This window comes from Eubalaena glacialis, chromosome 7 (genome assembly GCF_028564815.1).
Source record: "Eubalaena glacialis isolate mEubGla1 chromosome 7, mEubGla1.1.hap2.+ XY, whole genome shotgun sequence".
Classification (NCBI taxonomy): domain Eukaryota; kingdom Metazoa; phylum Chordata; class Mammalia; order Artiodactyla; family Balaenidae; genus Eubalaena; species Eubalaena glacialis.
In genome coordinates this window covers 44529500-44551733 of record NC_083722.1, presented here as the reverse complement: position 1 = coordinate 44551733, position 22234 = coordinate 44529500, and the positions used below count along the sequence as shown (strand labels likewise).

General features: G+C 39.7%; 1 protein-coding gene across 1 annotated transcript in view; it reads left to right on the top strand.

The window, feature by feature from the left end:
* The window catches only part of LOC133095287 (dystonin-like), a 497948-nt gene that overhangs the window by 216651 nt on the left and 259063 nt on the right, over positions 1–22234 (top strand). The window contains 1 exon segment of the mRNA XM_061196431.1: positions 7537–7598. Within this exon segment, the coding sequence (XP_061052414.1) occupies positions 7537–7598 (62 nt within the window).

Here is a 22234-nt window from a genome sequence, read left to right as displayed (position 1 = left end):
AAATGAAGATGTACCATCCAGCTCAAAGAATCATTGTGAGATTCATGTGGAAATGTGTGAAGGTGCAGAAAGAAATACCTGATAGTGGTGTTTCCCCTGAAGGAGGTGTGTCTAGCCTATAAAGTTGGGCTTCCTAAACCACCTTCATAGCACACATATCAGGGATGAGTGAAACTAGTTGAGCTGGTGGTTGTTTTGTTTTTTTATCCCAGGGGAATCCTGCCTGGGGTGTTAGAGGAGGGAATGTGATGAGCTGGTGCAGCAGTGAAATCTAACATCCGATTGGTTTGCCTCGTGGCAAAAAAGTTAGGCAATCAAAACTCTCTTTTTAAGGGACTTCATTCGAACAGCTTTCAGCATCAAAGGAGAAAGAGATGATTTAGTTTCTTTTTAGTAAGTGTTGTCTGCGTCCCCTGCAAAATAGTGGCGGAGGCTGGCTTTGCTCATGTTTGTTTAAAAGGGGGAGTGGACTGGTTGTCAGCTTGTGAGTGGGAGTGTCTAGTCAGTGTTTTCCTTTCTATCCAGAAACTTACCAGGACTCTGACACATGAGCTTTGGTATGGAGAGTTTAGGGAGCTGCTGGACCGATTTCCCGCAGAAGGATGGGGCAGGTCCTGAAAGATGATGGCGACTGGAACGCGAGGCTGGTGGGGCTGATGTGCTGCATGGGTCAGTAGCCTACCCGCCATCTCACTTTCGTGCTGCAGGATTGGAGAGGGAAGTTGCAGGACCTGAGTGGGTTTGCACAGCAGGGCTTTAGCAGACTGTGGGGCACCTTCTGGAGATCTGGACAGGCTCCCGTGACAACTCCTGAGGCTCCCTGGACAGAACTTCCCCCTGTTGTTGGGCATAGGATATGCGTTGAAATAATCTTAATAGTTATTTGGTGTGTGATATGAAGTGGGTTTAGCTTTGATTGGATTTTACTGAAGACCAGTCAGTGTAAGTTGTAATAATTGGTGCTCTTTTTGTACTTTATTTGTTTTTTTCAAATTCTGTTATTGTTTGCATTCTGTGTCCTTATAGAATGTTCAACCATGTTGTACTTTACGAGTTGATCGTAAATGTATATTTTCATTTAAAACGTACTCTCTAAATGAAATAATTTTCCAATAGAGGGATGTTATAAAACTTCATTCAGAAAAATAGATGGATAACCTGTAAAACCAGTAGGATCAGTTAAAAACTCAGGAGTGATTTTTCCTTTTTGTTGTCTTAGCAACGTTACCCTAAATATAAATCTCAGTGTTAGACAACCCTCACTGAAGTGAAATAAAGAACCATTACGAGACTTGGAAAATTAGATGGTGTCATCAGGAATACTCCCTTTTGAAATAATGTGTATGGAAAGTGGTAAATCACAGTCTCCCCAGACTTAAAGTATTCTCGGATTGTAAGTTGCTTTCCTGAAGAAAGTTGAGCCCCTAATGTCCACATTAACTCTTTCCTCATTCTTGTAGCATCGTGGGAACCTTCACGTGTTAAAGAACCTCCCTTGGCGTACTTGAAGGGGAATCATCTAGGTTTATTGAAGTTTAAAAGAAAAGATTAGGTTGTTACTGTTAGAAAACAGTATCAGAATCTATGAATCACGTGTTATTTAGTTCACTTTAGTCTTTGTACCTTAGCCAGTACTTTAGCTGTGGATCATAATCCCCAGGTATTACCTCAGTATTAACCTGCTAAACGTTTAGCTCCCACCTTACAGTTTCAGCAGTGCTTGTGAAAAGCTGCTAGCATCAACCACAACAAAACCTCGGTGATCAAAAAAGCCATTTTATGGTTGTATAATTTAAGTGAGTTTCTCATTATTTGATCCTTCGATTGAATCAGCTTTCTTGATCTACCACGTGGCTAAAAAATTAACCATTGAGAGATTAGTTTTTAAGAAGGTGTGTTCTATTCTTCGTGTTCCTTAAAATATAGGACCGGTTTTTATTAATTTAGAAAGAAGTAAATATATATATATATATATTTTTTAAAAGGACAAATTAGACTTTAATAATCATCAAATATTAGATAGATTGCTTCTAATTTTTCCATCATAAATTATGCAATTAACATATCAATGCATATGGCTTTTCACAACCCAAAGAGATATATTTTATTTTTTTAAATTTATTTTTTAATTGAAGTATAGTTGATTTACAGTGTGTTAATTTCTGCTGTACAGCAGAGTGATTCAGTTATACATATATATACATTCTTTTTTTAAAATAAATATATTTTATTAACCATTATGTACCAAGAGGAGTTTGTATAATACACATCATATGTTAAATTTAATGGGACAGAGTAAATTTGTTAGAGTTCATATTATTATGCGATGATTCAATAAATTAATAAAATTTTGGTACATAGTTATAGGAATGCTTTTCATCTCATATTTCGTAACTTGATATGGAAGCTGTCTATTCTTGGACAAGGATTTTTAATTAACAGTACATTTTGTTTTTTACTTGACGATTTAACATTAGGGTCCTAGGTTATTAATTGGATGTTATTAATGTGGATATTGCCTAGGAAGTACTCTTTTTTTTCCCTCACTCTGTTTTCTTTGCTGGAGGTTAGAAAAGCACTGCCGAAATGTGATAGGAGCCCTAGACTTTGTTGAGGAGGTTCCCTTGCTTGCACTCGCTTGTCCAAAGTCCACAGCCGTCAGGAGGGCCTGGCTCCCCAGCACTGTCTGTGATTGGGGTGTGCTCAGTACTTCCTTTTGAAAGGAAAGGTGGCAGGATCTTGGGGTAGTGGAAGCAATTCTGGGGGGAATCATGACACTTGAGTTCTAACTAAGCCTCTTTCAATCCGAAATTATGAGATCAGGGTTTCTTTTTTCAAATTAATTTATTTTTATCGAATTATAGTTGATTTACAGTGTTGGGTAATCACAACACAGTTTTTTATATGTAAAGCTGAATCACTGTGCTGCACACCTGAAAGAAACTGAATCACTGTGCTGTACACCTGAAACTAACACAACATTGTAAATGTATTGGGTTGGCCAAAAGTTCGTTCGGGTTTTTCCATAACATCCTACGGAAAACCTGAACGAACTTTTTGGCCAACCCAATATTATATCTATTCTTTTTCGGATCCTTTCCCACATAGGTTATTACAGAATATTGAGTAGAGATACAATAGGTCCTTGTTGTTTATCTATTTTATATATAGTAGTGTGTATATGTTACTCCCAAATTCCTAATTTATCTCGACCCCCCAACCTTTCCCCTTTGGTAACCATAAGTTTGTTTTCTATGTCTGTGAGTTTATGTCTGTTTTGTAAATAAGTTCATTTGTATCATTTTTTTAGATTCCACATATAAGCTATATATGATATTTGTCCTTCTCTGTCTGACTTACTGTACTTAGTATGATAATCTCTAGGTCCATCCGTGTGGCTGCAAATGGCATTATTTCATTCTTTTTTATGGCTGAGTAGTACTCATTGTATATGTGTATCACATCTTCTTTATCCATTCATCTGTCAGTAGACATTTAGGTTGCTTCCATGTTGGCTACTGTAAACAGTGGTGCTATGAACATAAGGGTGCATGTATCTTTTTCAATTATAGTATTCTCTGGATATATGTCCGGGAGTGGGATTGCTGGATCATATGGTAGCTCTATTTTTAGTTTTTTAAGGAACCTCCATACTGTTCTGCATAGTGGCTGCACCAGTTTAAATTCCCTAATTATTAGGGAAATGCAAATCAAAACTACAGTGAGGTATCATCTCACACCAGTCAGAACGGCCATCATCAAAAAGTCTACAAATAATAAATGCTGGAGAGGATGTGGAGGGTTTCTTTTTGATGGAGAAGTCTGCACCAGGGTTGGCTTCTGTCTTGCTAATTAATCTCCTTGCCCTTCTTCCAGCCCAACTTGCCTGCCCTGGACAGGGGTGGCCTTTCTCTCCTTTGTACTGCTTGCGTGGTAAGTGCCACATACTTTGCTCAGCTGGCGTGCTTGTCACACTGCCTTCCTGTCAGGTGCCCTCTCTGGGTGACAGCTCCAGAGAACAAGGGCCAGTGCTCTATCTGTCCAGTCTGGGGGGCCCAGCACTACATAGCACTGGGCTCATCCAAGGATCTGATGATGCTGGGATGAGTGAGGGAGGGAAGCTAGGACTAGTAGATTGCTTCTCTTTCTTTGTTCTTGCCTTACGTACTAATTATTTAGGTTCATTCTGACCTCTTTAGGAATAGCAAGGCTGAAAGACATTTACGACATCATTATTACTTTAAGAGATACAGTAATATATACACTGTGTCTAAGTATATAAGGAATTATACCTTGTTATCCTGAGTAGGATTGTCCTTTGGGAAACATAATTAATTCACATCATGGGCATTTGTTTGTTGAGTGCATAGAAGCATCATGGCATCTACTGTGGGTAGACAAAGATGAGGTCGAGATCATGCCCCAGAGGGGCCAACAGGGGAATTCATAAATATTTTGTGGATGATAATGTTGGTTAACAATTATTGATAAAATTGGTCTTGGCGGAGTAGTTATATGCAAAGTGCCTGGGGATTTTATGTTGGGGATCAGGCAAGTTTAATAATTTCAGCATAAATTCTGAGCATTTATATTCAGATTTAGCAAACTTCTGTCTTCTTGGTCAGCTTCTCCAATTTTTAATACCCAAAGTGAAGTCAAGAATGAGACTAAAGGTTTGGGCACTGAAAAGGAATGTGTTATTGGCGGTACCAAATGCGAGGCCCTGTTTAGGTGCCTTTTGGGTTCTCCCTGATGGTGATGGGAAGTGGGAAGGGCTTCAAGGGGATACTTTGGAGAAGAAATGCTTGTGAAATACAAGGGAAATTACAGGGTCCTTCCCCTGCCCTTTCATGTTGGCATTAAAGGGTAGGAGAGCTCTAAGTAATATGCCATCACTGGGTAGCTTTGCAAAGAATCGAATCTGAACAAACCTTTGGATTGCTTTACTAAAATTTATTTATCCATTTTTTAAAATCATTGAACATTTATGTTTTTTCCTAAACTTTTATTTTGAAATAATAACACTGATTTATATTCTCGTAGATACATTTTGTGCACAACCATGATGATAGTTTTAAGATAAATTTTAGAAGTGGACTTACTGGGAAAAGGTATTAAATATAATAATACCCTTTATTATTATAAAGGGTATAAAATATAATTAAATATATTTTTAAGGCTTTTGATATTTATTGGCAAATTGTCGTAGAGCAGCACTGTCCAATAGAAATTTTTGTGACAGTGGGAATGTTCTGTATCTGTACCCTGTCCAGCGTTAGTCAGTGCACACTTGAATTGTGACTGGTGTTACCAAGGAACTGAATTGTTAATTTTATTTTATTTTGATTAATTTTGGTTTGAAGTTAAATAGCCACATCTGTGACTAAGGGCTGCAGTATTGACAGTGCAGGTCTAGGAGATTTCAAACAAATTACATTTCCAGTAGCCATATATATATATATGCATATGCATATCCACAGATATATAAAAATGTATCTGTTCCCTGTGCCCTCGTCAACATGAATTTTTTTTTCATAAAATCTTGACAACTTGATAGGTGAAAAAGCTTATTTTTATTCTATATTATTATTTGTTAGTGAGGTTGAGTACCTGTGGGCATTTACTTTTTTTCATTTTTAAAATTAATTTCATTTCATAAATTTTTAATCATTTTCATTGTCTGCTTTTGCCCAGTTATACATGGATGTTCATCTTATTCTTTTTTATTTTTTTTGTATTAATATTAGTAATCTGTGTCTCATTTTACAGGTATTTTTCCCAGTTGACATATTTAAGTATTTTTGTTTATGTTTAAATTAGTGTAAAGCACGTAAATACTTTTCATGAATAGGACAAGCATTTTCTTTTTTTCTTCTTTTTTAAAAATTTTATTGGAGCATAGTTGATTTACAATATTGTGTTAGTTTCAGGTGTACAGCAAAGTGATTCAGTTATACATATACATATATTCATTTTTTCTCACATTCTTTTCCCTCATAGGTTATTACAGAATACTGAGTAGAGTTCCCTTTGCTATACAGTAGGTCCTTGCTGGTTATCTGTCTTATATATAGTAGTGTGTGTGTGTTAATCCCAAGCTCCTGATTTATCAGCCCCCCACCCACGTTTCCCCTTTGGTAACCGTAAGTTTGTTTTCAAGATCTGTAAGTCTGTTTCTATTTTGTAAATAAGTTCATTTGTATATTTAAAAAAATTAGATTCCACATAAGAGTGATATCATATATTTGTCTTTCTCTGTCTGACTTACTTCACTTAATATGATAATCTCTAGGTCCATCCATGTTGCTGCAAATGGCATTATTTCATTCTTTTTTATGGTTGAGTAGTACTGCATTGTATATATGTACCATGTTTTCTTTATGCATTCTTCTGTTGATGGACATTTAGGTTGTTTCCATGTCTTGGCTATTGTAAATAGTGCTGCAGTGAACATTGGGGTGCACGTGTCTTTTCGAATTATGCTTTTCTTCGGACATATGCCCAGGAGTGGGATTGCTGGATCATAGCATTTTCAAATAAACTTTCGTTGCATTTAAAGTAGTTTATGGGGCTCAGGGATGAAGAATGAGAAGAGAAAGAGATGAAGAGAGCGAGGCCTGTTTGCCCCCAGGGAAAGGATGGAGATGTTGGCCAGGGGTGGGAAAAGAAAGAGGACCACGGGGAGAAAGAAGAGCCGGCCCCAGATGTAGAGAAGAGGGAGGAGGACACAGGAGAGTGGGGTTTGCTGCCTGGGAGCAGGATGGGGAGGGGGTGTGGCTTCCAGCATCTTCTCTAGATGTTGGAGATTAGGATTGTCTTTGAAATAATAACTTGATGAACCAGAATGTTCCAGTGCTCTTCCTCCTACATCATAAGACCTCCCCTCACCCTTCTCTGCACCGTGTCTAGTAACCAGGACAGTATCACTCTCTATGGCAAGGATCTAGTGGGGCGTTTTGTTGTTACCAGATCGTTCAACACGGGGAATCTAGGAGAGAAGCAGCATGGTTCATGATTAAACCAGTGTCCGCTTCCAGCCAGAGGATCTGAATTCAGTCCTGCCTTTTATCACAGCTTTAAGCCTTTTTCTGAATAATCGTCGACAAGTCCTTTGACCTCTCGACATCCTGGTTTCCTCTTATGTGAGATGGGAGTGACATTGCCTCCCTTCCCTCTTGTGGCCATGAAGACCAGCTGGGCTGTAGTCTGTGGTCAGGTGCTTTGGGAAGTTCATGCAGGGGCTCAGTGGAGGCTGGTGGTGGCGGTGGAGGTGAGAGGACTTCCTGGTGGTGGCGGCGGTGGGGATGATGCAGCAGAGTGTGTGGAGGGCAGTGCTGGCAAATGCCACACTGGGAAGAGGCCAATCTTTCTCACAGGTAGTCTCAAGGTGCCAAAACTTACCAAGAAAATTCAAGTGCACCAAACAGTACTTTTTGAACACCTTATTACTCTTCTTTATTTGCATAGTGATAATGAAAGTCTCCTATTCATAGATTTTTACCAACCTTCTTTTATATCTTTTTTTCCCCCTTCCAGATGAACGGGACAAAGTTCAGAAGAAAACATTCACAAAATGGATAAATCAGCATCTCATGAAGGTCAGTGTATATTTCTTTTGCATCTTGGAATTGTTTTGCAGGTTTTAATTTATTGTGCAGTACTTGATTGTATGGCTGTGAAGCACAGCTTTTCAGTATCAAGTGGGAAGTTTCAGTTCTAGAGCATTTCACATGCATTTCAGGCATCTGTTATTATTTGGTATATGGCCTGTGGGTCATGATGGGGGTGGTAGATGAGTGCCCAGTGATTGCAGTGTCTTCTGTGACATGAGTAAAACCTCTTATTATTGGACTCTAAAAAATCTCAGCAGGTTAAGAAATATGTAAATATTTACATGTTAGGACATCGAAAAACTGCAATTCTCAGCAATGTTTTTTCCTCTCAAGATTCCAAGCAAGTCCTGGCATCAGATTTATGCAGATGGCAGAGAGTTAGGTGGGACTAAGGATGGTTTATTTTAAAAAAAAAAAAAAAAAAAAAAAAGGGACTACCCTGGTGATCCAGTGGTTGAGACTTCGCCTAACATTGCAGGGGGCGGCGGGTTCGATTCCTGGTCAGGGAGCTAAGATCCTACATGCCTTGCGGCCAAAAAACCAAAACATAAAACAGAAGCAATATTGTAACAAATTCAATAAAAGACTTTAAAAATGGTCCACATCAAAAAAAAAAATCTTTAAAAAAAAGATAAAAAGGATGGATTATAGACAGAAGTCTAGACAAATCAGTTTATCTCTTGTATTTAGTATGACCAGAGATTGGTGCTTATGTGACTGTTTCTCTGTGAAGCAGTTAATAGTTGTGGTTCTTAAATTAATATTTATTTGTGTGCCATGGGTCACTTTGAGAATCTGATGTAAGCTCTTCCAAAAAATACACATGTGCACAACGTTTGCATACAATTTCATGGAGTTATTGAGTCCCAATTCCAGTAGAATTATTGGATCGGTGGGACCCAATAACTCCATAAATCTCAGCTAAAGAGCCCATGGGATTTCACAATTTACTCTTAGTCACTTTTTTCCCCTTTTATGGACAGTCCTGAAGTCTGAGAGAAGGTAATATTTTAAATCTGTTGTTTGGGACTTGGAAAGAGTTTTCTCACATAGAAACATTATGTTAATGTGGTTATATTCCTAAGCTATCCTACAGATCCTATTCAAACCATCATGTAGCCTAGGGGGATGGTACCAGTACTGTAATAGCATTTAATAACCTTCTCTAAAAGCGATTCTTATTTCAGGGAGCATGTCAGATTACCTGAGAGAAGTTTTAGTCCCCTCTCTCTCATCACCCATGGACAGAATCCTTTTCCCAAATCTGTTACGTCCTTCTGGGGGGCCATGTCATCTACCCCCCAACTGAGACTCACTTCTGTAAGGATTTCTTACAGAAACAGAAACAGGGGTTTTCTTATTAGTTTTCTTATTAGTAACAGAAACAGGGGTTTCTGTTACTAATCCTCTGATGTGTTGGCTGGAGATAAAAGGTGGAGACCCTCTGCTTTATGATGCTCTCGTGAGGCAGTGTCTTGTGAATTCTGAGGAAGGTATCACACCAGCAGTTTACCTGCCCTCCCCCAATCTTTTGTGTCATCCTTTGTGTCCCGTGCACACCGTGTGAGCAGGACTCTGCTACAGGCCAGGGCAGAGGTGGGCTGATGTGAGGGTTGCACTGTGGAACGTTGGAGCTGAAGTCTCTGACAGGACTTCCCCATCTCTGAGGTGAGTCCAGGGGGAGCGAGGTTTTGGATGAAGAGATGCCCCTTTGGTGGCTCCTGGCCTGGTAGTCTTTGTGGCTGTGGCCATCTGGGGGTGGCACGTCGGGGACACAGAGGGCTTCCCCGTGTCTTCCGGAGTGTAAGTCACAGTGTTGGCAGTGGAGGGTAGAAACCCATGAGGATGACTCCTGTGGGAACGCAGCACTGGCACAAGATGGGTGTTCCTTGGGGACCTACTGGGTACTGGGCGTGTTGGGCTCGGCCACTCACCTTCCAGCAGCTTGTAAATTGGATGAATGCGTGTAAGGAAACTGCCTTTGCTCAAAATTCAAAACACTAGTTGAGCTTTTTGAGGACAAGTCTGCATTATCCACTCCTAGGGCGCATCATGGGGCCTGGCAAGAGTGTTCTCACCATGTGTAACGCCCATGGCAAGTTTTAAATCACTTAATCCTCCAACAACCCTCCAAGGTGGTTTAATTTAGTGGTTAGGCCCACAAAGCCGGCACAGTCAGACAGCAAGGGTTCAAATCCTGATTTACTTGGAGTGTGTGACCTCTTTTTTTGATAAAATGACACATCTAGAAGATTTTAGGCTTACTTCTGCTGCAACCCAGTAAGAATTAGGAAAATAAGTATTTTATGCACAACAGCCATTAGAAAGATGCCAGTCTAACTAATTAGGGTTATAATCAAATTAGCTTATTTGTTTCTTGAAGTAGGGCAGAACTTAAAATTCACTCTTATTGAAAAATTGTGCACTGAAATTTCTGACCCAAAACTCACATATGTGAGAACATAGGTTTTTTGTTTTTTTGTTTTTTTAACATTTATTCTGTTATGTCTGGAAGCTAGAGCATTACCCTCAAGTGAAGAAAAATCATCAGATATCCCTAAACGTTTTGGGGCACCAGACTCTTCAGGTTTGTGTTGTGAGTTGACCAGAGAAAGGCCACATTTCGTGTCATCTTTTCCATGTTTCACCCACGTGATGATAAGAGGAATGTTGGATACTGTTGCTGTTGGGGGCCATTTGGTTGTAACCCAATTATTAGGAAATATAAAGTAAGTAAATGGATTTTAGATTAAAAATCTCTATATTAGAAAGAAATGTTTCTTCTTTATTGATCTTCTTATATTCTTCCCTTGAAATATTGAACATATTCAGGGAGAAACAGGGACAGGAGAGAAGCAGATTTCTTACCTTTCTTGACTTACCTTATTCCCTTGCAACGAATGAAAGTATGTTATTTGAAGTGTTTTTCATAAAATTAGATTATGTTATATAAATGTTAAGGGAAAGGGTGACCATGAGGAACAAGTCAGCAAAATGAAGGAATAATTGATGGGTAAAGAGAGGAAAAAAATGGGAATAAAATCATTTAGATAATATTCGAGTAATTTTATGTGTGTACTCACTCTGTTTTGTCATTTTAACTGTAGACCTTCCCCTTAAACAATGGGGAGGGGAGGGGGAAAGGGGGTTAGAAGAGAAAAGAGAGAAGAAGGGGTGGAGGAGGAGGTTAAAGGGGGAAAAGAGGAGAAGGATGCCTACCTTGTGCCCTGGGCTGCCCCCCATAGCCCGGGAGTTGTATGCAGGGACCAAGTGCTGGAGACTCTGCCCTGGGCTTATTAGCTGCCTGGGCTGCTGACGCAGGCCAGAGTGTGGTCCCCATCTTTTGAAATAATTCTTAAAAATTTTGCCCTTTCTAAGTGATTATTTTATGTGTTTATTGTGGTTTAATATTATGTAATTATTTTACCCAAGTTGTGGCTCCAGGGAGATCTGTTGTTAGTAGGTCTGCTCCTTTGGGCAGTGAGGTAATTGAGAGCTTAGTTCCAGAACAGACCTTCTTCACTGGATTTTCCTTTTCATTTGATAAATAGTATATTTTGTCTTTGAAAGAAGACTCTCCTACAAGGTTGTCAGTCTGTGACATGTAAGGCAAAGATGGAAGGTAGACAGCTCTGCACTTTATTATTGGTGTGACCGTAACCTTCTTCGCCCTCATCTGTAAATAGTGGATTAGTGTGAGGATTTGATGAGATCGTCCATCTAAGCATAAAGTATGGTACTTGGCAGACTGTCAGCACTCAGTCAGTGAGAGCTGGTGGAAGAGTGGGCTGATATGGATGGCTGCAAACCAAATAGTAAAGCAGGGGTGGGGTACCTCTCGTGCCCTGCTACCTGCCTTATCCAAATCTCTTCTTTACCTCAAGTACTTTCCCTCTTAGTACATCTGTTTTAGAAAAAGCTAGGGTTTGGGGGTCAGAATCTATGGGGGAGATAGATTGGCCGTCTTGCCTTGGAGTCCTGCTGGGTCACTTGAGCCACACCCTCTCTACACACCCCTCCCTTGTAGTCTGTGGGTTGATCTTGGGGGCCCAAAGGCCTGTTTTCCTCTTCTCGCACACACTCCCCTCGCAGAAAGGGTGTCTGTGAAGACTCAGCACACTCCTGGTCCTCGGTTGTACCTTCACTTGGATTCGTGCTTGGAGGATAGCTTTCGAATTGTCCAGTTTGCTTCCCTGATTTAAGAGAAGGGGCACCCGCTACCGCCCCTCCTGGTCTAGCTGCATCAGAAGCCACATAGCGAGAGCAGGACTTGGCTGGGGGCCCAGGTCAGCTTTGGTGCACTGGGACGTTTTGCAGATGCCAGCGGGTTCCCCTTGGCTGTTAGACTGTTTAGTTTTCTCCACCTTATACTTTCAGATATTTGCTAGTTAATCCCCGTGATTTAGGAAGTTAGGATTTATGCAGCAGTAAACTAGCATATACCCAGTGCCCAGGGGATGCTTCTAGCAAGGTCAATTTTTAAAAGTTTATGTGACTGAGAAAAGTAAACATCGTGGAGCTCTTAGGTGATTGCTTAAGTTACTATTATATCTGTATATGTAAACACTGTTTCCTTAAAATACTTGGTTAGGATTTTTTAATATAGCTTTTTCTCCAGAAAAAAATTAATATAGACTTATATTTATCAGAGCTAAAATTACATTTGTTTAAACACTTTGCTTAATTAAAACTCATGTTTGTTGGTGAGCAGACGTCTTTGGCTTTTTTCCAGATGTATCTAAATTTTAGTGCTCTGGTATTTCAGTTGTATGACTAAGCCTGTCCTTATTTAAACTGATTGTTCTGGCAAGAATGTTTTCCTTTTGATTCATCATTCTGCAAAATATATTTAAGGATGAAGCCCAGTTAACACATTCACATCTGCTGCCTCTACAAGATTCTTCACATGCTGAATATATTGGATTGTTTACCTTGCAAATTATGATCTCTAGGTAAACTATGGTTGTCAGAAACTATTATGTATTATTCTTTAGCATAATTTAAATTATAGTACTAAAACATGAGCTGGTTGTTATTGAAAATACCTGTGACTTCAGTTAGCTAAATTTTACCCAGAGAGTTGTTCTAAAATATAAAATTGTTGGCCTTCTTCTATTATTTACAGTATTTATTTATGCCCATTCTACCCATGGCACTTTATAAACTAGAGGGTCTTAGGTCACTATTTAATTTTTGTTATTCCTGATCACATGCAGTTCTGTCTTGCTGTCTAGAAATTTATGAGTATATATAACAGATGGCACCCAGATCTAAGTACCAATGATGTAGCTTTTGCCTTGCTCTGAGGAAACAAGAAGAAAGGAAGCCCTTTATTTTCTGAAACACTTTAAAGATCAGAAGATTCCTTTTTAACTCATTGTTTGCCTGGGCCCAGAATTAGAACTTGAGCCGTGAATGAGAGGCTGCACTGAAGAGGAATAATTTAAGGGGATGAAAAATTTTTGCAAGATTGCAGTCTGGGGAATTCATATAATGTGCTTTACTTGTGTTGGATCCATCTAACTCACCGTTTATGGTGGAAATATATTCTTCTGCACTGGTTAGCTGTACTATAAATGTATTAATTAACATTGTGTAATTGGATGTTTGGTCTGAGTTTTACTTTATTGATACATAAATGCATTTGGAGAGGAAGAGGCCCTGGATTCCATATTGAACCACACCCTGTTAGTAACCTGCTTGGTTACCACCTGGGAGATACCCAACTGATGATTACACTTTTATCTCTGTTCCATCTTGTCTTTGGAAAGCTTGATTTACTTACAGCATAGACATCCTTTGCACGCATTGTAAAGGCAATGACTTCATGGCCCTGCTGAATCAATCACACTATTCTTTGTTTTGTGATTTGGTGGCTGGAAGGAAATGTAAATCCCCAAGCTGAGAACACAGTGATAACTTTTAGGGAATAGGAAGAAATCTCTGTTTGCTCTGTGTTCTCGATCATTGCATACTTCTTGAGTAATTTTACCATCTGTGGGCACAGATGAGAGAGGAAATTTTTTGAAGCATCGACTTTATAAAGGGCTAATGAAAAACACCTTTTCTGAAAGTATAATGCAGGTTGTGGTTCTTAAAATTGGCAAATAAGGTATTTTTTCAAGACCTTAGACTTATACACGTGATTCTTAAACTTTAGCTGCATCAGAGCCACTTGGAGGGCTTGTTAAAATAGGTGGTTGGGCCCTAGCCCAAGGCGTCATATTCACTGGATCTGGGGTGGGGCCTGAAAATTTTCCATTCTAATAAGTTCCAGGAAGTTGGGTTTCTAACAAAAAGCTGATGCTGCTTAGCTGGGGCCACACTATGAGAGCACCTGTCATAGATAAAATGATAAATATTGTAATGAACCATCAGTTTCATTTGATATAACCAACAAATATTCTGATAATGTTTAAAAAATAGTAGTAGCTATTGCACCTTTACTGTATGCTATGTTTATTAATTAATAATAAATTAATAATAATTTATTAATTGATATTTACAATGTTAATACTATTACTACTACTACTAATAGCTGCTAATATTATTTGAGCACAAACCACATGCCAGGCTGTCGCTTTCACGTCTTATTGTATTTCTCACAACAGTTCTTATGGACGGGGCCTGACTATTTTTTTTTAATTTATTTAATTGAAGTATAGTTGATTTATCATGTTATGTTAATTTTTGCTGTACAGCAAAGTGATTCAGTTTTTTATATATATATATACATATATATATATATACACACACACAACCATACATTCTTTTCATATTATTTTCCATTAAGGTTTATCACAGGATATTGAATATAGTTCCCTGTGCTATACAGTAGGACCTTGTTGTTTATCCATCCTATATATACTAGTTCGCATCTGATAACCCCAACCTCCCACTCCATCCCTCTCCCACTCCTCTCCCTCTTGGCAACCGTGAGTCTGTTTCTGTTTCGTAAATAAATTTATTTGTGTCATATTTTAGATTCCACATAAAGCGATATCATATAATATTTGTCTTTGTCTGATTTACGTCACTTAGTATGATCATCTCTAGGTCCATCCATGTAGCTGCAAATGGCATTATTTTTTTATAGCTGAGTAGTATTCCCTTGTATATATGTACCACATCTTCTTTATCTATTCATCTGGATCCTGACTGTTCTTAATCCCCACGTTACAGATGATGAAACTGATGCCCAGAGAGGTTCCATAATTTCCCCAGGTCATATAGCTAATAATTCTCAGGATGTGTGTGGAAAATAAGGCTAAGAGAGAGTACACCTGTCTGAGGAGGAAGGGAGGATGACACCCCAGTCTGGCTGACTCTGGGTCTTGTTCTCTCTCTACTGCACTAAATTTTTAAGGATGAATTTAGTCATCAAAGCTAAAGGGGGAAGCTGAGCTTATGATGTGACGTTTAAGTTATTTCTGTTGTGGTGTAAGAGATAGTGTACGTAGTAGAGGAAGGGTTGAAAGCTTTTGGAGGAAATGTCTGGTTAAAGGCTCAAAGTGTAGAATTTAGAAGCAAATCAGGTTTTTGTAAATGTGAAAAAATAGTTGACTTGGTAATCTTGACAACTTCAAGATTGTTAAGAGGTAACATAGAGGAGTATGAAGTCACCTGCTAGTATGTAGGTGACTAGTAGCTTGGGATTGAGAAACTCTGAATATCTTCTCATCATGAAGAATAACAATTTCTTTGTGATAAAATTCCTCATCAATAAAAAAAGGTCCAGAATAACACTCAGTTCACTTTCAGCAGGGCTGTGTTGAACTTTGGTATAAGCAGGGCTGTATCTGAAATACAGTTTAGAAAGTACTGTTTTCATGCAGCTTCCTGTTTTGTTGGAGACATTAAATACATTTGTGTAAAACCATTACCAGTTATGCCAGGCAGCATAGGATGAAGTGCCAGAATGAGTAGGAGACAGTAAGGGTTTTACGAGGTCAGAGCCAGGAGACTTGGGCAGCCCTGAGTAGTCAGGGACTGTGACAGGGTAGGGACGTTGGGTTAAGCTGGGTGCAGAGGAGGGGATGGGCTGGGGCCGTGTGCCGTGCGCCTGATGTACTGGACCACTAGGGTTTGCTGGAAGGAGACCAGGTTGGATAGAAATGGTGAAGCCACACCTGAAACTAGCAAAACATTGTCAGTTGACTATATTTCAGTAAAAATTAAAAAAAAAAAAAAAAGAAAGAAATGGTGAAGCCAGGTAAGAAGCAGATGTGATGGGTTAGCCAAGGATGTCATTGGAAGTTTTTGAGGACAGAAGCAACGTAACGTAACTGGCATTTTAGGAAGAACTGTGAATTTCACACATAGGCATTAGGAACTAGGAGTAACTATATTGTGAATTCTATGAAGGGACTGACTGTGTTTGCTGAATGAGGGAACCTACAGGGAGGGGACTACAGGGGCCTCTCTCTTAGTTCTTTCCTTTGTTTTGTAGCAGGTACTCAGATGGAGTTGGAGAATGCCTGCTGATCAGATTATAGGTTGGAGGGATACTTAGTGTAATAAATAGATCAAGAAAGCTGGACCTCTAGTCTCATCAAAAAGACAGAACTTAACGGTGGAAAATGTAAAGTTCTGCTCAAAGATTGAAAAATTTCCCTGTAGGACACAGAATGTCTGGTGGGGCAGCGATTCATGCAATCAGAGCTGGGGGGTCCTGCTGACTGCAGATTGACAACAGTGATGCACCTGCATGCAGTCTCAGGCCGTCTTAGCAGAGCCGAATATGCTCTGGTCAGCCCATATCCAGGGTGTTTTGTTCAGGTCATGACAGTGCATTTTAAGGGGCAGTCAAAAGGAAAGTGACCACAGGAGGCAACCATGATGGTGAGCGTCTGGAAACCATCTCTCGGATGAGGGATGACAGAGACAAGTGGGGAAGGTGGCTTTGAGAAGAGAGGATTACAGAGAAATGTGTTTTCAGATATTGACAGGGTAGTCATATAAGAAAGAGTGCAGTTTGGGGTTTATTTGATACAAAGATTGATGAATACTTTCAAGTTTGAAGATTTAAATTCAGTATAAAACCTCTCTCTAAACATCCGCAGTGCCCAGTAATAAGCATTCAGTTAAGTGTTTTTTGATCTAAGGGTATATTATTAGTTTCTGATGGCTGCTGTAACAAATTACACACACTCGGTGACTTAGAGCAATGAAGCCTATGCTCTCACAGTTCTGGAGGGTAGAAGTCTGAAATCATTTTTTCTGGGCTGAAATCAAGGTGTTAGAAAAGCCATGCTCCCCCCAGAGGCTCTCGGGGAGAATTCCATCCTTGCTTCTTTCAGAGTCTGGTGGCTCCAGCATTCCCTGACTTGTGGCCACACCATTCTAGTCTGCCTCCGCGATCACAGCGCCTCCTCCTGGTCTATGTGTGTCACATTCCCAGTACCTCTCTCTTTTTTTTTTTTTATTTTTAAAAAATTTATTTATTTATTTTATTTTATTTTATCTTATTTTTGACTGCATTGGGTCTTTGTTGCTGCGCAGGCTTTCTCTAGTTGTGGCGAGCGGGGGCTACTCTTCGTTGCGGTGCACGGGCTTCTCATTGTCGTGGCTTCTCTTGTTGCGGAGCACAGGCTCTAGGCGCATGGGTTCAGTAGTTGTGGCACATGGGCTCAGTAGTTGTGGCACGCGGGCTCTAGAGCTCAGGCTCAGTAGTTGTGGCACATGGACTTAGTTGCTCTGCGGCATGTGGCATCTTCCCGGACCAGGGCTCGAACCCGTGTCCCCTGCATTGGCAGGCAGATTCTTAACCACTGCACCACCAAGGAAACCCTCCAGTGCCTCTCTTTTATAAGGACGCTTGGGATTGGATTTCGGGCTCACTGGGATAATCCAGGATAATCTTCCCATTACAAAATTCTTAACACATCTGCAAAGACTCTTTTCCAAACAAGACAACATTCAGTTTCCAGGGATTAGGACTTGATATCTTTGGGGCCACGATCATCCTATTACATATGAACTATTAAAACTGCCTGGTGTGAAGTCAACCATGGCTTCATGGGACAGGCACTCACCATCCGTTATGAAATTTCCACCAAAATCCTGTGGAGATGTAGTTAGAGTCTATCAGAGATGGAACAGAAATGGTTCATGCATTGGTTGGAGGGTTGACTAGGTGGTGTCAAAGATGCTTTCCAAGACCAAGATGATATAATCGTATCATTTGTTTAGAGCAGTGGTCCCCCACCTTTTTGGCACCAGGGTCTGGTTTCACGGAAGACAGGTTTTCCACGGTCGGGGTGGAGGGGGGGATGGTTCAGGCGGTAATGTGAGTGATGGGGAGCGATGGGGAGTTGCAGATGAAGCTTTGCTCCCTCGCCCGCTGCTCACCTCCTGCTTTGTGGCCTGGTTCCTAACAGGCCGCGGACCGGTACCTTTTGGGGACCCCTGGTTTAGAGGACAAGATGTGCGAAATACTAATTAACAGAGATAGACCAGAGATTTATTTTTATATTTTTAATTTGTTGGAAATAATTTTATGCTTTAACAAGTTGCAAAAGTAAAAATAGTACAAGGAACCCTGCCCTGGTATGCTCTTTACCCAGATTGACTCTTGTTGACATTTACCCTGTTTTCTGTATCATGACCCCGAAACGGTGTGCGTGTGTGTGTGTGTGTGTGTGTGTGTACTTTTTTATCTGAACCATGTGGGGGTAAGTTCTATACCCCCTGGCCCTTTCCCCCTCAATACTTCAGCATTTCCCAAGAGTAGGGATGTTTTTTCATAACCACACATTTACCCACTTCATAAAGCTACGCTGCTTTACAGTCTGTTTTCTTTGCCCCAGTTTTGTGGTTGGTCCTTTACACCATTTCCCCAGGGCAGCATCCAGGTCATGGTCAGCGTTGTATTTAGTGGTCATGTCTCTTTATTCTGCTTTAACTGGGAACAGTTTCACAGCCCTTTTACAGAATTTTATGACATGAGCATTTTTGAAGACTACAGAGCAGGGGTTTATTTATAGAGAATGGAGGATGAGTTAATAGTAAAATATATTTTGAACTTAAATTTATTTTATGAAAAGAAGACAAACCTTTCTTTCCCGGGGGGAGTCATTTAAGTAGTTACAAGTGATTTTAGTGTTTTTTGATATAGTAGTGAATTACCTTTTCAAATTAAGAACACCAAAATTTGACTAATTTCATCAGATAACTTTAGTTCCATCTTGTGGTCCATTATAATTTTTCTTCCTCTTGATTTCCTTATTGTTATTATTATTACTTGTGCTCCCAACACTGCCATTTTAAATGTTTAGGCTGTGCATATCCTGGACGGGATGCATAACGTGGGTTGTCTGGTTGAATCCTTGTTTAACCAGTGACATTTGGGAAGCTCAGGGAACACCGTTACCTGCCCAGCGTGAAGGGGCTGGAATGTGGCAGAGCTGAGGGTCAGTCCTTGGTCCTTCTGGGGCCACAGAAAAACTCTGTCATCCTGCCCCATTTTGCCTCAGTAGAGTCACAGGGCTAAAGAATGATCAAGAAATGAAGACACAGAAGTAAGGGTAAAGCACTATGCTGAGGTACGTTGCTGCTTTCCTCAGTTCTCATCTCTCCCAGCATTACTTCAAGTCTTTGCCATGATGGTTCAGCCATAAATTTTTATTTGCATTCTTATCTAATCAATATACTTTGCAAGAATTTAGAGATATAGATAAAAGTATATGAAAAAGCCAAGCAGCATTCCTGAAGGTGACAGTTTAATCAGAGAAGGGCACTGACTAAGGCATTTTTCAAAGAAAAAATTACACTTTGATCCGCAGTGCTGACATCTCCTAAGTCATGTTATATAGGGCTTCACCTCAGCGCACGCGTTCTGTAGTGGGTGGATTTAAGCAGAAGACTTGGCTTGTTGTGTATACTGGACTCCAAGCCACATGAGGGCTGCCCTGTGTTTGTCTCACTAAACAGGGCCTCTCAGCCCCAGCACAGCGCCTGATACACTGTTTCCCTCAGATCCCTGAGGAATTTTTTGCTTCATGAGTGAATCTGAAACCAGATGAAACTTTCCCTCCCTAGTTTATAATACAGAACTATGACTACTGTGATGGGAAAGTAAAAAGTGTTGCTTCGTTGGGAGTGAGATAAAAGTTAGTCTGGAAGAAAAATAAATCTGTGATGACTTCCTTCTTTTAAAGCTGAAGACACCTATCACGCTACAGGGACAGAAACTGAGGCCCCAAGTCAAACAGGAGTATCGTCAGGACCACGTTTTGATCATCCTTTTGAGGCCTCTGCGTGTTCTTTCCATGGCACAATTCAGTTTCTCCATTCGTGTTGGTAGTAGGAAGTTTACTCATATTTATAGATGAGATTAATGTATTTATCTAAGGTTAAATACATATAAATAAATAAATACATATAATAAAAATATAATAAAAATAAATTAAATACAAATAAATAAGAATACACATAATAAAAATATAATATAAAAATAAATTAATTAAAGGCATATAAATAAATAAGTAAATAAATAAATTAGCTTTGCCATACTTACCTACTGTTATTTTCCTCAGTTCAGAATTTAGCAGAATATTGGCTAGAGCTAGATTTTCCTCACTTGGGAATTCTCTAACAATATACTGATAATATTAGTAGATTCTCTGTAGCCTTATTGCAGGTAGGGAAGGAAGAAGAAATCTTTTCCTTCTACGCTTCTACGTTCTTGGTTGGGCTGTAGAACAAAAGACAGATTAATAAGAGAAAAGCATACAGATGTATTTCATAAGAGTTTTATGTGATCCAGGAACCTTCATGAGGAAATGAAGACCCGAAGAAACCGTTAAACCTGAGTGTTATTAACAGTAGATTTGATGCAGAGTAGAGGGTCCTGGGAAAATGTGACAGGACAGAAGGGTGTGAGCTGAGAGTAATAAACTGGGGAAGCTTAGGAAGGTCTGTCTGTTCAGATTCCTGTCACCTGCAGAGATAAGGATGCTCCTTTCCTCCAGGTACAGGGAGGGCATCTCTCACATGAGGGTCTCATGACCTGCTCGGAGGAGAGGGGGGTGGGGCGAATGACAGAGCCCTGCCAGCACCTGCTGTTTCCCAGCTCCTTCAGCTTAAAGAAGACATTCAGTCTGCCCAGGTGCCCTGTTCGGGGTAGTGTATCCTGAGCCCTGTCATGCAGGTGTGGTTAGGTTTCTTTGAAGGTTATCTAAGATCCTCCTTTCCATAGAATCTAACAGAAAGCCCTGTTTCCAGGCCCTGGTCAGTGTTTGCTGTGCTGCAAACCTGAGGGAAGATTCAGAAACTGGTTTAAAAGGGGCTGATAAGGAAGACAAGTAGGAGGCAGAAACCAGTGATGAGAGAGCGCAGAGGGGCTGTGCTCTGCAGGGTGGGTGGGGGAGAACTTGACACAGAAAGTGGTCGGGTGTCAGGGGCCGCGATGGGTCACATTGGTCTGGCCTAGGAGGTTGGAAACAGTTGCCTATATAATACAGTCATTTGATCTTAACGTGATATAGAAGAGATGTCTGTGTGTGAAAAAGGGAGAGAGGGATGGCTTCAGAGGGAAGCCGTTGAAGCTGGGAAGACTATTGTGTACGTCTAAAAGTGCTAAACTAAATGCCGATGGCCTGGGCTGTGGATTCACAGTGCTAACATATTCTGACACTGATGTCGGCTTAAAGAATTTCTTTTTTTCCCTTCTTCCAGTTTTATTGAGACATAATTGACGTACAGCCCTGCATAAGTTTAAGGTGTGCAGCATAATGATTTGACTTGCATACATCATGAAATAATGATCACAATAAGTTTAGTGAACATCCATTGTCTCATACAGATATAAAATAAAAGAAAAAGAAAAAATTTTTCCTTATGATGGAAAGTCTTAGGATTCACTCTTAACAATTTTCATATATAACATACAGCAGTGTTAATTACGTTAATCATGTTGTACTTTACATGCCTAGTACTTATTTGAGAGTTTTGTTTAATTGAGATGATTGATGTGTGGTTATAGGCTCAATTCAGTGCAGGTTTTTAACTGTTCTTTTATCTGTTAGGGATTCACATGTGTATTAAAGCTACACCACCCTAAGTGATCATGAAGGGTATGAAGCTGGTAACAACTGTGGAATCTAACAAACCTAAGTTTAAAGATGTGCAAATTTGGTCAAGTAATATGACATTTTTAAGGCTCTGTGTCCTTAGTTGTAAATTAGTTATTTACATTTACCTGACAGGTCAACTCAGTTACTTTATAATCTTGAAAGTACAAATATACAAACAAATGTCTCTCTTATTGATGATTTTCCTGAGTCTTCACGTGCTCTTGTCACTTCACTTGAATAGTTCCCCTCAAATGACATGTTCTAAGGAGTTTTCATATCATTGGTTCAATTTATATCACATTAGTCTAGGTTAATGTTTAATCTTTCACTTATGATGTATTCATGTAAGACGTTCACTTTTTTAATTTTAATTTTTTAATTTTTTATTTTTAAAAATTTTATTGAAGTATAGTTGATTTACAGTGTTGTGTTTCTGCTATACAGCAAAGTGATTCAGTTATATATATATATATTCTTTTTCATATTCTTTTCCATTATGGTTTATCCGAGGAGATTGTTTTTGGTTCCCTGTGCTGTACCTAGTAG